Source organism: Euleptes europaea, chromosome 16 (assembly GCF_029931775.1).
Source record: "Euleptes europaea isolate rEulEur1 chromosome 16, rEulEur1.hap1, whole genome shotgun sequence".
Lineage (NCBI taxonomy): Eukaryota > Metazoa > Chordata > Lepidosauria > Squamata > Sphaerodactylidae > Euleptes > Euleptes europaea.
In genome coordinates this window covers 35,269,845-35,283,573 of record NC_079327.1, presented here as the reverse complement: position 1 = coordinate 35,283,573, position 13,729 = coordinate 35,269,845, and the positions used below count along the sequence as shown (strand labels likewise).

The window sequence follows — 13,729 nt, the reverse complement described above, 5'->3', positions numbered from 1 at the left end:
GCTATTATATAATGAATCCTATGTCCTATCAGCTACAATCTGCTACACTATCATAACAAGCTACGTCTTGTCAAGTTTCAAGTTTCTAGAAATCAATACATTTCCTGCAGCATTTGACCAATGAAAGGGGGGAGCTGTTCAATGAATGAGAAATCATTAAAGTACATTTTAAGTTACACATGTGTCTGTTCTTGAGAGAAGCAAGTGCTGAAATGTGTAAATTCACCTCAAAGTTGAACCAAAGATACAAACATCTTGACTCTTACAAGTGAATTTCAGTGGCTTTTCATGGGGTGGTGGTGGGTAAACATAGCTCTAGGAAAAGTTGATGGTCTCCTGGATAACCTGCACCAGTAAGAGTTGGTTTGAGCTCCAATAAATTAGAAAGGACCATAAGAATGGAAAACCTAGATGATACTTGCCTACTGCTTCTTAGCCTGAGTTCTACATAGCAATCTGTAACCCAGAGAAAACACTCCATCATGTAGGAACAATGACGTGTAACACAACGGTGGCTGGTGCAGTTAGCAAAAAATCTCATACTTGAAATCAATAATGTTGTTTTTTCAGGCAAAGGAATAAATAACATCTTCTCCTTCTTTGATGAGAAAAGGTAAGGTGACCTTTAGACTTGAGACAAAACTGGCTGTGTCCTGTACTTCTTCATGTTTGCCATCCCTAAGAAGTGTTGAAACACAGTTTTTTTCCACTGCTTCTAGAGATAAAGGTATCCAACCCAGTACACCAAGTTAAACAGCAGGAAAGATGTCGGGAAAAAGACCCTTGAATAAGAGTCTAGTTCTGAGATGTCTATGTGTATCCGTCCTTTCCTCCATGAACCTGATTTACATTCTTCATAACAGCAGAAAAAACTTTGACAGTCCTTCCCATCCAGACATTCATAGATACAATTGTCTTCAAATTCTTGCCAGTACATGGCATTATTCAATGCGATGACTGTAGGAGGAGGTCTCATCTCAAGTACAGAATAATTCTATGGAAAAAAAGGAGGACAGAAAAGACTGTACCTTGGCTACTATAGCAACTTCTGAATTTTAGCATGCAAATAATAAATGTGATCTAGGGGGTTACCGCACTTTGTATTCCCAGCGATGTATTAAGAGTTTGAAAATGTAAAAAACATCGCTTTAAAAGGGTTTTTGGATACCACGGCTTATAAATGGTTGGAAGACGTCTTCACAGCTAAAGGGGCCAAACAAAGTGCGAACAGTATTTTTTATAACATTTTCAAACTCTTAATACATCGATGGGAATACACAGAAAGTGCGAACAGTATTTTTTATAACATTTTCAAACTCTTAATACATCGCTGGGAATACAAGTCCGGCAACAGCCCTAGATATGCAAACAAATCACATGGTGCAGCTTTCCTGGAAGTGTACCACTTCAGACTCATACTCCTTGAAAGGGGGTGTTGAATATTTCCTAATTTTAAAATATTTCCATAGAAAAGAAGCGTTAGAATCATAGAATCATAGAGTTGGAAGGGATCACCAGGGTCATCTAGTCCAACCCCCTGCACAATGCATGAAATTCACAACTACCTCCCCCACACACACCCAGTGCCCAGAAGATGGCCAAGATGCCCTCCCTCTCATGAACTGCCTAAGTTCGTAGAATCAGCATTGCTGACAGATGGCCATCTAGCCTCTGCTTAAAAACCTCCAGGAAAGGAGAGCTTACCACTTCCCGAGGAAGCCTATTCCACTGAGGAATCATTCTGTTAGAAAATTCTTCCTAATGTCTACATGGAAACTCTTTTGATTTAATTTTAACCCGTTGGTTCTGGTCCGACCTTCTGGGGCAACAGGAAACAACTCGGCACCATCCTCTATATGACAGCCCTTCAAGTACTTGAAGATGGTTATCATATCCCCTCTCAGTCTTCTCCTTTTCAGGCTAAACATACCCAGCTCCTTCAACCTTTCCTCATAGGACTTGGTCTCCAGACCCCTCACCGTCTTTGTTGCCCTCCTCTGGACACATTCCAGCTTATTGATATGCACACTCCTAGTGCTTATCCCTCTCCCTGAATGGACAAGGAGCATAACTGGATTATATTCAGTTTTAATTAATAAGCCCCACATAGTTAGAAATTGAACATCATAACATTACAAGATACTAACTTAATAGGCACATTTGTTATGAGTAATCAAAGTAACCCTACTTCAGTCTTTCAATATGCTAATTTATTTCATTTTGTATCCTTGAGTCTCAGGATGGGTAAACAGAGAACAAAACGTTCAATTTTGGAAAAAAGAAAGACTTTCTATTAAGGTTAGATATTTATACCCTGCCTTTGTCCTCAGTGGGGACCCAAAGCAGCTTACATCATTCTTGCCTCCTTCATTTTATCCTTACAACAGCAACCCTGTGAGGTAGGTTAGGCTGAGAAAGAGTGTCTGGCTCAAGGTCACCCAGCAGGCTTTCTTGGCTGAGTGGGGATTCAGACCTGGGTCTCACAGATCCTAGTCTGACTCTCTAACCATGTCCCCAGTGCTAGCTCTGGTGTGACAATTTAATCCATACTTACCATCAGGTGACCAAAACTAACATCCGGTAGCTCAAGTAAAACAAATAAGAGAAAACAAGAGGTTAAAAAAAATGCAAGACAACTGTCATTTTATGTTGCATAAACAAAGCAGAGTTCAACTAATTATTTGCGAGAGGAAAAAAAGAATGTGTAAGATCATGTGCATATTTTATTTCTAATACAATTGTTTATTTCTAATACAATTGGTAAGATCCAACAAAAGATGGCCCCTTGAATTTCAATGAAGCATTAAAAGATGTGCTAAACTTAACTTAAATGGGATTTTAAAATGTTGAATTGTGCTCTATATTATGTTTTCTGGTTTGGAAGCATTTCCCATGACTCATTCCCCATCTTACATCTGCATGTGAGAAGATATAACACAGACTATATCCTTGGTGTATGGTATACTGCTGAATCTTTAACTTGTCTGTGTTTTCATTAGATACAATAACATGTATTAGCCCATCCCATGTAACTTAAAAAAAATGTTTAGACAAGTCGACAGGAAAGTGATCTGAGGCAGCAATCTTGTGCTGTAAAATTATACATGAGACGTGACTGTACAAACAGAAAAAGGTGCCTCTACGTTCACGAGTTGAAAAAAAAATTACAACATTAAACAGTGGCATAATTACATTCGTATCTTGTTAGCTCTCTATAAGTGGGTCATTGTAACTCTCAACTGTCAGTTTAATGCACTGTTTTTTATAGCTTTCAGGCTTAAAGAAAATGGGTTTGTTCCAAAGCAAACCTAATGCTTCCCACCCACCCAGGATGCTACAGATATTAATGACTATCCACCGCAAAGTGGAAAACAGCATATCCATTTCTGCAAATAAGTATTTTGGATCTGCTGAAGCAATTAGCATTTTTAACTCTTTTTGTTCTGAAATTGACTGATATGAGGGATGATATGGCTGCAGCCTTCATGGGAGAATTATAACTAATCTTTGCTGTCATCTGGGGGGGGGTGAGAGTATCTCTTCCACCAGTGAGGTGTTTGGATTTAGCCCTGCCTCATTCTCCTTACAAGAGAACAGAGCTGTTTAAAAGGGGCTGCTACCTTTTGATGGAGGAAACTCTGTCTGCATCGTTCACTAAAGATACCGGTGCCTCCTCTTATATGGGGAATAAAGAGAATGAGACAAGGTTGTAAAATACAATCTCTTTAGTGAAGGAAACACAGTTCTCCTCTTTCCTTACTGCACACTTGCTGACTGAAGCCCGACCTCATTCACAATACACGTGGCCCAAGGTTACTAAATCCAGATTGGCGCCTATTGACTCAGCATTGTGTTCACCGGCTTGTCTTAATTTGATCATCTCCCCCCACCCCATACACACTCAGTTTTTACATTAGGAGGCAGGTCTCTGAACTCTTGTGGTATACCTTATAAGGCTACAAGTTGTAAACGGAGCAAGAGTTCTATGCATTTTTTGCTGCCCATATTTTTTCCCTGATTCATTTTCTATTCCTCCATCAACCTTAGAGACCTTACCACCATAGAGTACTTCAGCCTTATTCAAACATTCTGAATAGATGTACAGACAACATGGGGAGGGACTGCGATCACAGTAGGAATTATTGAACACCATTCCATGAACTTTCTGATGAGCAGTCTGAGTAAATTTTAGTCTGAGGCTAAATCCTGGCACTTAGAAATGGTTTTCTAAGTATCTGGATTGCTTCTCCAATCTCCAGAGGAAGAGGAAGAGGAAGAGGAGGAAGAGGAAGAAGAAGAAGAGTTGGTTTTTATATGCCGACTTTCAAACCACCGCTCCAAACCACTGTTCTTAACCACTACGCCACACTGGCTCTATGTATGTCTGAGCTCTGAAACTTGATGCAGGCACTTAGAGATCCATGATTAAGAAACTGGATAAGAATTTGTTTTTATCACTTTACAGATGCTGGAGGGGAAGAAAAGGTTAAAAAAAAAAGAGAGGAGGATAAACCAATCTCACTCTTTCCATTCCTGGGGCTCTACTCTGTCGGAACTTTTGAACTGAAAGGAAGATCTTCAAATTGAATCCATGGGACTTTGGAGGGATTGAACCCTAAAAGGAACTAAACTGTGGGAATCTGCCTCCCTGATCAAGTCTATGTACATGCAAATCTTAGGGTCCGCGAGATTCTGCTCAGTTATTGCTGCTTTCAAACCATATTGTTTTCCAGCAGCTTTTATTGTTGCTTAGGCTGTTTTGTTCTAGCTTTACCCTGTTATTTTAATATTGTGAGCTGGTTTGGGCATTTTTAAAGGAGAGGCAGCCAATACAGTTTTTTTAATAAATTAAAGAGATCCTGCCCCTATTCAAAACACTTGAATAAGCCTTACTTTTACCAGCATGGTCTGTTAATGGAAAAGATTTTCCTCCTGTGTTAAATCACATCCTCTCTTACCGACTTTTTCTTCTTTGTACAGTGCGGCTTCTTGCAGCTTGAGTAGTAGTTGAGGGCTGCGTACTCCATCAGAGCAGCAAAGACAAATAAGAAGCACACAGTCACAAACAGATCCATGGCGGTGACATAGGACACTCGGGGTAAGGAATTTCTTGCAATGGTGCTGAGAGTTGTCATGGTTAGTACAGTAGTGATACCTATAGGCAGAAATATGTATGTTGTTATTGAACAGGAAAAAACACACAATTTGACCCATCAATTCTTTTTCCTGCATAGTAGCCCATTATGTCATTTCCCCACCCCTGTTTGGATCCCACTTTTCTAAACTGCAAATAGCAGCTGCATGATGACCTAATTCAAAAGGGTGCTATGGCACAGTCAAAGAGGGAGCTCCTTCGTGCCATTTTCATAATCTCAATCAGCCCTCTCCCCTAGGCTGGTATCTCTATATAGGTACAGATATGGTTCAGTTCTGTTTTTGTTCAGTCAATGCAACACTGTATGCTAGATGAAGGCAAAGAAAGGTCTGCTATCTTTGGACCATGAGGCTTTCCAGCCAATCCCTTCTATGGACAGATCACATATTTATTACCAATGGGCAAAACCCTGGAAAAATAGAAGTGGGTGTGGGGGAGATTTTTCTGATGGAAAGCATTGGTACACTAGATACTTTCTAATGTCTTATGGTGTTCCCCTCTGACAAATGTCAAAGACCTCAACAAAACACACAGGATAGAAGACCTAGTCCCAGCCTGAAGCTGGAGCAATTATTGTGGCTGGGGGGAGAGAGGGGGAGGGAGCAGGAGACTCTGGGCAATTGTGCTCAACATTGGCTCAGGTAAGGGCTCTCCTGCTGCTTTCTGTGGCCCATCCCAATTTGTCCAATTATACGTTGGCCAAATATATGTCAGCGGGACTACCAACAGGCATGTGTCATTCTTCTTATCTTTCCTTCGGGCTCTTCCCCACTCTGGAAATAATTATACTGCAATAAAAGGTTTTAAGACTTCCGTATACAAATACTTTCACCTTACTCTCTGCTTGGTATCCTCTTTTGGACTGTATTTGTTTTTTAAACTATAAATAGTATAGCCCAGCTGTGCTAAAGGGGACAAAGCCTTCATTTCATGCAACCAACCACAGTTGCCAAGAGCACTAGCATTTTACTAATCAATTTCAGCAAGTGAAATTCTCCCCTGGTGTATCTCTATTGCAGTGAATGGAGTTACACCAAAGGAGTCTTGGCCCAGTGAGTATCTTCATTATTCTAATTAACATTAATGATACAGAAACATAAGGATATTTTCAGCAGGTAGCCTTTGGCTGCATTGCAAGCAAATATTCACTGCAATATTTTTGGCACTGTTCAGTTTCCTCTTTCAGACTTAAATAAATGCCCAAGTATCAACTTTAGAAGATTTAGCTCAACTGACTATAGAGGACAGCACTTTTGTTGAAGATCTATAAAGATGGGATTCATCTCCATATGTTGTATCTGACATGTTTAATTTTGCACATCTTGACTAGTAATTATTGGTGCTAATAAATGCACTTGCCTTCCCACAAAAATGTGAGTTAGGTCCCAGATGGGAAACTGAGATCAAACTATAGTGATACAACCAGTGTCAAACACAGAAAGGTAATGGCAGAGATCAATCTGGAACATATCTCTCCTAGTTCCAAGTACAGCACACTACACTGGCGTGGATCCACTGGAAACTTCCACTCATGGAAGGGATTTCCATCAGTGGAACATTACTTTCTTACCTTTCCCCTCCTGCTGCAGCCTGAAATGCTGCTCCTGGGAGACAGAGAGCCCCCTGGACCAGCACAAGGGGGGACTTGGAAGATTGCAGCAGAAATGAGGAATTGTGAAAATTGTCTCTTATTCTGTCTGCATAAACCTTTTGCTGGTTCCAACCTACTTTCTCTGAGTTAAAAAAAAGTTTATTTTCTAGCTCTAGTTTTCATTTCTAAGTATTAGCTAAGATTGCCAGCACAACATAAGATAAATCCATTACATTCCATTATAAGTGCAAAGTATGGATATCTATATTTTCTGGGGTAGCTGAAATGATATTCTCCCATCAAGGTTCTTCTTGAGACAAAGAGGGAAGAGGCTTAAAACTTATGCACCTGCACCTAATCTCTTACTACTTCCCCCATCTCTTCAATAGGAAGGAAGTGAATGGCCAAATATCACCTAACATTCAAACATCCTTGAGATTTCCCACTGTTTTATTCATTTTTCCCTGTCATGAATGGAGTGGGAAAGCAGTGTGAAGAGAGCGAGGAGTCCATGCTCGATCTCCCCCTAACCACATTTCCTATAAAAATTAACAACCCAATAAGCACAGCACAGGTATGTGATGCTGGTATTCTGGAATAAAAGATGCCAAGGAGAATTTTGAAAGAACGATGCATATCTGACAATCTAATTAATCTCTGTTTTATGAGGATGTGATTTTGAAAACTAAGCTTCTGTACCATTCCAACCAGTCTGTGGGATTTTACGGGCCATCAGGCACTTATCTCTCCCAGGCACATTGGGACTTTCTAAGGGTCTGATTTGTATCAACCATTTTCACAATGAAATGTTTTTTAACCTTCTAATTTCCTGCTGGCCAGAGGGCCATTCAGACATTTAAAAGATAATACCATGTTGTGATTAAAGTTCTAACCTATGCCTTTCTATAATCAGATTGGTGGTAGTAGAGGTACACAGTGTTAAGCAAGCTACTTCTGGAAAGTCAGAGCCAGAGGCTTTTGCTGGCTGCTTACAGCTACTTGACATTTACACCTTCTTTGTTCTTTGATAAAAGTCAAGCATTGTGAAAATATAATTCAAGAGCCTGCTCTGTCATTTTATCACTCTTTTGATGGAGAAAAACCTATTCACAGCTGCACCTAATCATTCCTTGACTCTACCACTGTGCCTAATTTAAAAGGAGGGTAAAATTTGTTAGGAGTGCATACTGGGACCTGTTCCTCACTCACAGTAACTCTTCTCTCTTTCAAAATGCCAGAATATGAATAGCATAATGACACAAATTTAAAACTTTTCCTTCAAGATTGTTAGCCTGTGTAGATAGGATCCTTGAGAAGGATCATAACTTTTTTTCCTTCTTACATATTTACAACCTGTCTGCCTAAGTTACAAAATGTTGTGTTTTCTTTCTTTCTTGTGCCAATGTATTGAGTCAACAGCCCCAGGCAAGATAGGTAACCTTGACACTCCAGTTCTTCAGTCTGGGAAAAGTCCCGAGTCGTACTACTATGCACACCCCATTTCTCCATGCAGCGAAATTTTTCAGGGGCAGAGCTATTATGTTTGCAGTGAATCCTATGCAGAATTGCATATTTCTAAGCCCATTGATTTCAGTGGACTTAGAACAGTGTAACTCTGCTTAGGATTGCACTATAAGTTTGCTTTAGATGAACACACATGGAAGACTTAAGGCATTTTTATTAACAAAAATATATACAAGTGAAACACAGGTGTAGGCAAAGGGATGCTCCTACAAGGCAGCCTCATATCAGAGATTCAGAGAGAAAGTGATTTATATTCCAGTCAATTCACAGCTCTGTCCGCCAGCTGCCCTCTCAAACTTTCTTGAACGAGAGCTAGTGAATCTTCACACACCATAGCTACTCTTCGGAGGGAAAGGGGGGTGTCAGTTGATGGGTTCTTATGTATTTTTATTTATTAAATCATTTTGATCCTGCCTTTGCTCTGAACTGGCTAGCCCAGGGTAGCCTGATCTCGTCAGATCTCGAAAGATAAGCAGGGTTGGCCCCGGCTAGTATTTGGAAGGGAGACCTCCAAGGAATACCAAGGCTGTGACGTGGAGGCAGGCAACGACAAACCACTTCTGAATGTCTCTTGCCTTGAAAGCCCTATGGGGTCACCATACGTTGGGTGTGACTTGATAGTACTTTCCACCACCACATCTTGCCTTTCCCCATAGTTCAAGGCAGCTTACAATAGCAGTTAAAACCAAAAATAAAATATCAAACATCAAATCTCTCTTCTCCTTAAAAGATGACTACCATTCAAACCTCGTCAAATGTCCTGCAAGGAGCCCCCCCCCTCATCTCTTCAGGGAGCCCATTCCACAGAGCTGGAGCCATGATGGAAAAGTCCCAGGCTCTGGTTGATGCCAGACGGGCCATCCTAAGTGCTAGGATAGTCAACAGATGGCTTCCTGATGACCATAGTTGGTGCACAGGGACATATGACAGTCCCTGAAATGTGTGGGTCCTAGGTCATGAAGGGCTTTAAAGGTCATAACCGGCACCTTGAATTGAATTTGGAAGCAGAATGGTCGCCAATATAGCTGTTTCAAAATTGGCAACATACATTCCTGGTGGCTAGCCCTTGTGGAAAAGAACTATCTGAAGACCATCTTCTGATAACTAGCTTCCATTGAGGAAACATCCACAGCTATTAAGGAACATTAACATTCTTTTTATGATATCCTACCTCCCTTACCTCCAGTGACAGACCTGATTCGCAATCAGAGAGAAAATCCACAACAGTACAATTACAGAGATTGTACCTTTGATACTTCCCTGGGGCTGCATCCCTGTAATCTACCCCTCCTGTACCATTTTCTGTTGTATTTGCATTTACTTTTTCACCCCTGCCATTCTAGTAACATAGGATTTGGAAGTTCTGTCAGGAAAAAAATGAGTGGGCAATTGGGGTTCTCTAGGAGAAATGCTTCTTTAAAAACATTTTATCCACTCTCTGATTCCACAGCCACTCCTTGCTTACAGAGCCTTGAAGGGAGTATAGAGCCAGCGGCAATGTTCAGAGGTGGTGGGCAGGGCTTTTAAAGAGGCTTGCATCCAAGCACTTTGTAAGTATAAACTATTGATCCTTTTCTTGGCTAAAATGACATTAAACAAAAATACTCTAGAGCCCTTTTTGTTTTGAAAGAGTTGTTTGATGGCCTTAAACATGAGGCCATGAATGGCTTTAAATCATTGCCCTAATCAAGAATGAAACATGGACATTTACATTTAGTTAAAAAGATGGTAATCAGCAAACCACTAATGGTCCCCATTCAGGGATGGAGAATGGTGCAATGTCATTTGATAAGACTGAGCAATATCTCTTGATGGACTAGGGTTCCTAAAGCAACATTTCAACTGTCAAAGTGACCTTATGAAAAAGAGTGTTTTTTCTTTAGGGAAGGGACACAGATCACCCATTCGGAGAATGGCTATCCATCATTTTGATATTGAGACTTATGACTATGCCATATTTTAGGCCAGTAATTAAGTTTTAGGGCTGGCTCTGCAAACTACCAAACAACACTGAACTATGGTATAAAAAAGTTATAACTATGCTTACCTCTTCTTCTTTTGTGAAAGTGCCAGTTGTATTGGTGCCTTTTCCTCTCTAGGGTTTTCTATAGATTGGCCAACATTAATGTTATAAAATATATAGTGTCTCAGTTGCAAAGAGGATCTAGAAGCTGCACATGGCCCTTTAAGAATACCCATTCATAATCCTACAGTACAATTCTAAACTGAGTTGCACTATTCTAAGCCCACTGACAAAAAGTCCTAAACGTGCTACTTAGGATTGTGCTGTTACTTAGATTGGCAAAAGAATGGCCCATTCCATGCCAAAACTGTTCTAAATTGCAAAGTGGTTCCATCATGCCCAGCAACATCCTTTTCTCCTTTCCTCCCTTCCATCCTGGAATGGGGTTCTGGTGAAATCTGAATGCTTGCCTACAACTTTGTAATTTTTGGTAGGTCCTACTGAAGGTGATGTTTTACTATACATATATAGTAGTTTAAGGGGGTGGATTCTCACAGGACACAAAGGGCTGGAGCACCAGTTTCACAGGCTGGCAGACATGCATTTGTCCTGCCTCACCTCTCCTTTCCCCAAGGAGTCATCTATGAGCCTTGCAAAGGTAATGCAGACAGTCAAGGGGCCTATGATGTCTTAGTGACTGGAATATAGATGCCACCAGAATAAAGGGTTATGAGGTGTTATGTTGCTGAATTTTGTGACAACTTGGGTTCAGCACAAAAGTACAAATTACTTTTGGGTTCTCAACATTAACAACATATGAATTGGCTATAAATGGTATAAAAACGACATACACAAATTGAATTAAAATTCAATATAAAAACAAATAAAAATGGGAGATTTGCTAAATGTCTAGGTACAAATTAAGGTTGCCAGTCTCCAGGTACTAGTTGGAGATCTCCTGCTATTACAACTGATCTCTAGCCGATAGAGATCCGTTCACCTGGAGAAAATGGCCACTTTGGCAGTTGGACTCTATGACATTAAAGTCCCTCCCCTCCCCAAACCCCACCCTCCTCAGGTTCTGCCCCAGATACCTCCCGCTGATGGCAATGGGGGACCTGGCAACCCTAGTACAAATTGTCAAATGGTCATGGAACACTTGTTCATTGGAAAGTCAACATTTCTAATACATAGGATCCACAGGAATCACACTAAATTTTCCTGAGAACTTACCTAGGGCTGTTCTTGCTGGTGTGGCATCTTTTTTAATCCAAAAAGATACCCAGGACAGGACAACTGTTAATATACAGGGAATGTACGTTTGAATAGTAAAGTATCCCATTCTTCTACTTAGATCGAAGTATATAGTCATGACTACATAATCACCTGCAACAATAAAAATTCATATCATTTAATAATGAGCTTGTGCCTGCTCATTTTCAAGTCAGTAAGCATGTGATTTAATAAATGAGGGAACATTTGCAGAATCATCTACAATGTTAACAACAGGGTTATCTGAATACAAAATGCCTTTATATCAGCCTTTATATCAGCCTTTATACCAGCAATATCAGGCTCAAATGTACTGGAGGGCTATATCCCCCCCGGTAGAAGCATGGAGGCCACATTCATAATTTTACATTTTAAAAATCTGTGTCTCGCTGGAACTTTCCCCCAAACCTCTTCAATTAGAATCTAAAACTTGATAAAGTGAAAATCTGTCCTGCAGCTCTGTCAGAATGTTCATAGCCACTTTGAACATGAATTTTATCAGCTATACACGTATTCAGTTTGATGTATCCTACTCCTTTTAAAAGCCAGTTATCAAAACAGATACAGGAAGCACATATCCTGTATCCTTCAACCTATTCCTATCACATTTTCTTCCACACTTCTTCCATGGAGCTCATATTAGCTAACACCCCCCTTTATCCTTAGAACAGCCTTGTGAATAGGTTAGGCTGAAAGAGAGTGAAAGATCCAAGGTCTCCTGAAGAGTCTCATGGTAGTGTGGAGATTTGAAACTTGATCTCCCCAGTCCGAGACACACCAGTCCCAGAGACATAATATCTGTGCTGATAGTTTTGGAATTTGTACCAAATGTGTTGCCATGGGCACTGAGAACTCCTAAAACATACCATCAGACCAAAGGCCCACCAAGTCCAACATTCTGCTCACATGGTGGCTGAATATTTGCCTCTAGGAGGCCCACAAACTTTGCTTTAATTCATTATTTCTGGAGTCTAATAAGAAAAATTAATTTAAGTTGAAAAATTCAAACCTCCATACTCCAAAGCAGCACAAGGTAACTCAATGGACATGTGATAGCATAACTTGTTTGAGTATCTCAGCTTTAAACAATGAACTCAGGCATCATTATGTGAAAGTTTGTATGCTATCAGTGAGATTTATTTCAATGGTGCCAGAGTTTGAGTAGAGGGATAAAGTTCTAATAGTGGGAAGTATATGAACATAATAATGCTAAGGAAAGTGAGTTTATTCATGCTTGCCTAGTACAGGGTAGGTTTTTGTGTGTGTGTTTGCAGGACACACAACAGAAGTACATAAATGATGTAATAAAGCAACTCTCCATATAAAATGCAAAAAGTGTAAAATGATAGGCTCACAATTTGATCACATATTGTAAACAGTGTCCTTGAACTTTGGGGAAAAAAGGTTTAATTGTTCTTGATTGTTTGAAATTGGATCATAAATGCTTTGCCCATTCACATTCTTACTCTATCTTCTTTGTTCCTCTTTCCTCATCTAGCATCATGTTAAAAAATCAGCAAAGAAGCTGTGTGAGTTTTTTCTCTAGCGTAGCCTTTCAAGTTTTGCCTGGCTAAGTCAATGTTCATTCCTAGGTGTGTTAGAAGAAGAAGAGCTGGTTTTTATATGCTGACTTTCTTGACCTTTTAAGAGAATTAAACTATTTTACAATCTCCTTCCCTTTCTCTCCCCATAACAGACACCTTGTGAGATAGGTGGGGCTGAGAGAGTTCAGTGAGAACTGTGACTAGCCCAAGATCACCCAGCTGGCTTTATATGTAGGAGTGGGGAAACCAACCTAGTTTACCAGATTAAAGTCTGCCGATCATGTGGAGGAGTGGGGGAAAGGTTCTCCAGATTAGAATCCTCCATTCTTAACCACTACACCATGCTGGCTCTCTAGACTGCAAATTTGCACATGCACACTTTTGCAGCACTATGCCATGGCTAGTTTCCTCCTCATCCATCTGCCCATCCATAACTAGCAGATAAAAACTTATTAAAAAGGGCTGACTCTTTGGTTGCCTCCTTGGTTGTTGCTGGGGCCAAGATGCATTCCTGATCTGCATCCCTTGTCTTTCTAAATGCCCTGCCTTGCTTATTTTGCATGTTTGACTACCACCTGCAATTTGATCAAGGAAGTTCTGAGCATGTGCCAATATGATGAATAAATGCAACTGATTGATGCTGCTAACTGGGCAGTTGCAAAAGCAGTATATACAGCTTA

General features: G+C 40.3%; 1 protein-coding gene across 1 annotated transcript in view; it reads right to left on the bottom strand.

Annotated features, from left to right (window-relative positions):
* Positions 1 to 648: 648 nt before the first annotated feature.
* Positions 649 to 13,729, bottom strand: part of GABRG3 (gamma-aminobutyric acid type A receptor subunit gamma3) — a 383,085-nt gene continuing 370,004 nt past the window's right edge. Inside the window, exons 6-9 of the mRNA XM_056862169.1 lie at positions 11,467 to 11,619; positions 4,959 to 5,155; positions 2,555 to 2,584; positions 649 to 994 (exon numbers count right to left, since the gene is read on the bottom strand). Coding sequence (XP_056718147.1) covers positions 716 to 994; positions 2,555 to 2,584; positions 4,959 to 5,155; positions 11,467 to 11,619 — 659 coding nt within the window. The 3' untranslated portion in view covers positions 649 to 715. The remainder of the gene's footprint in view (positions 995 to 2,554; positions 2,585 to 4,958; positions 5,156 to 11,466; positions 11,620 to 13,729) is intronic.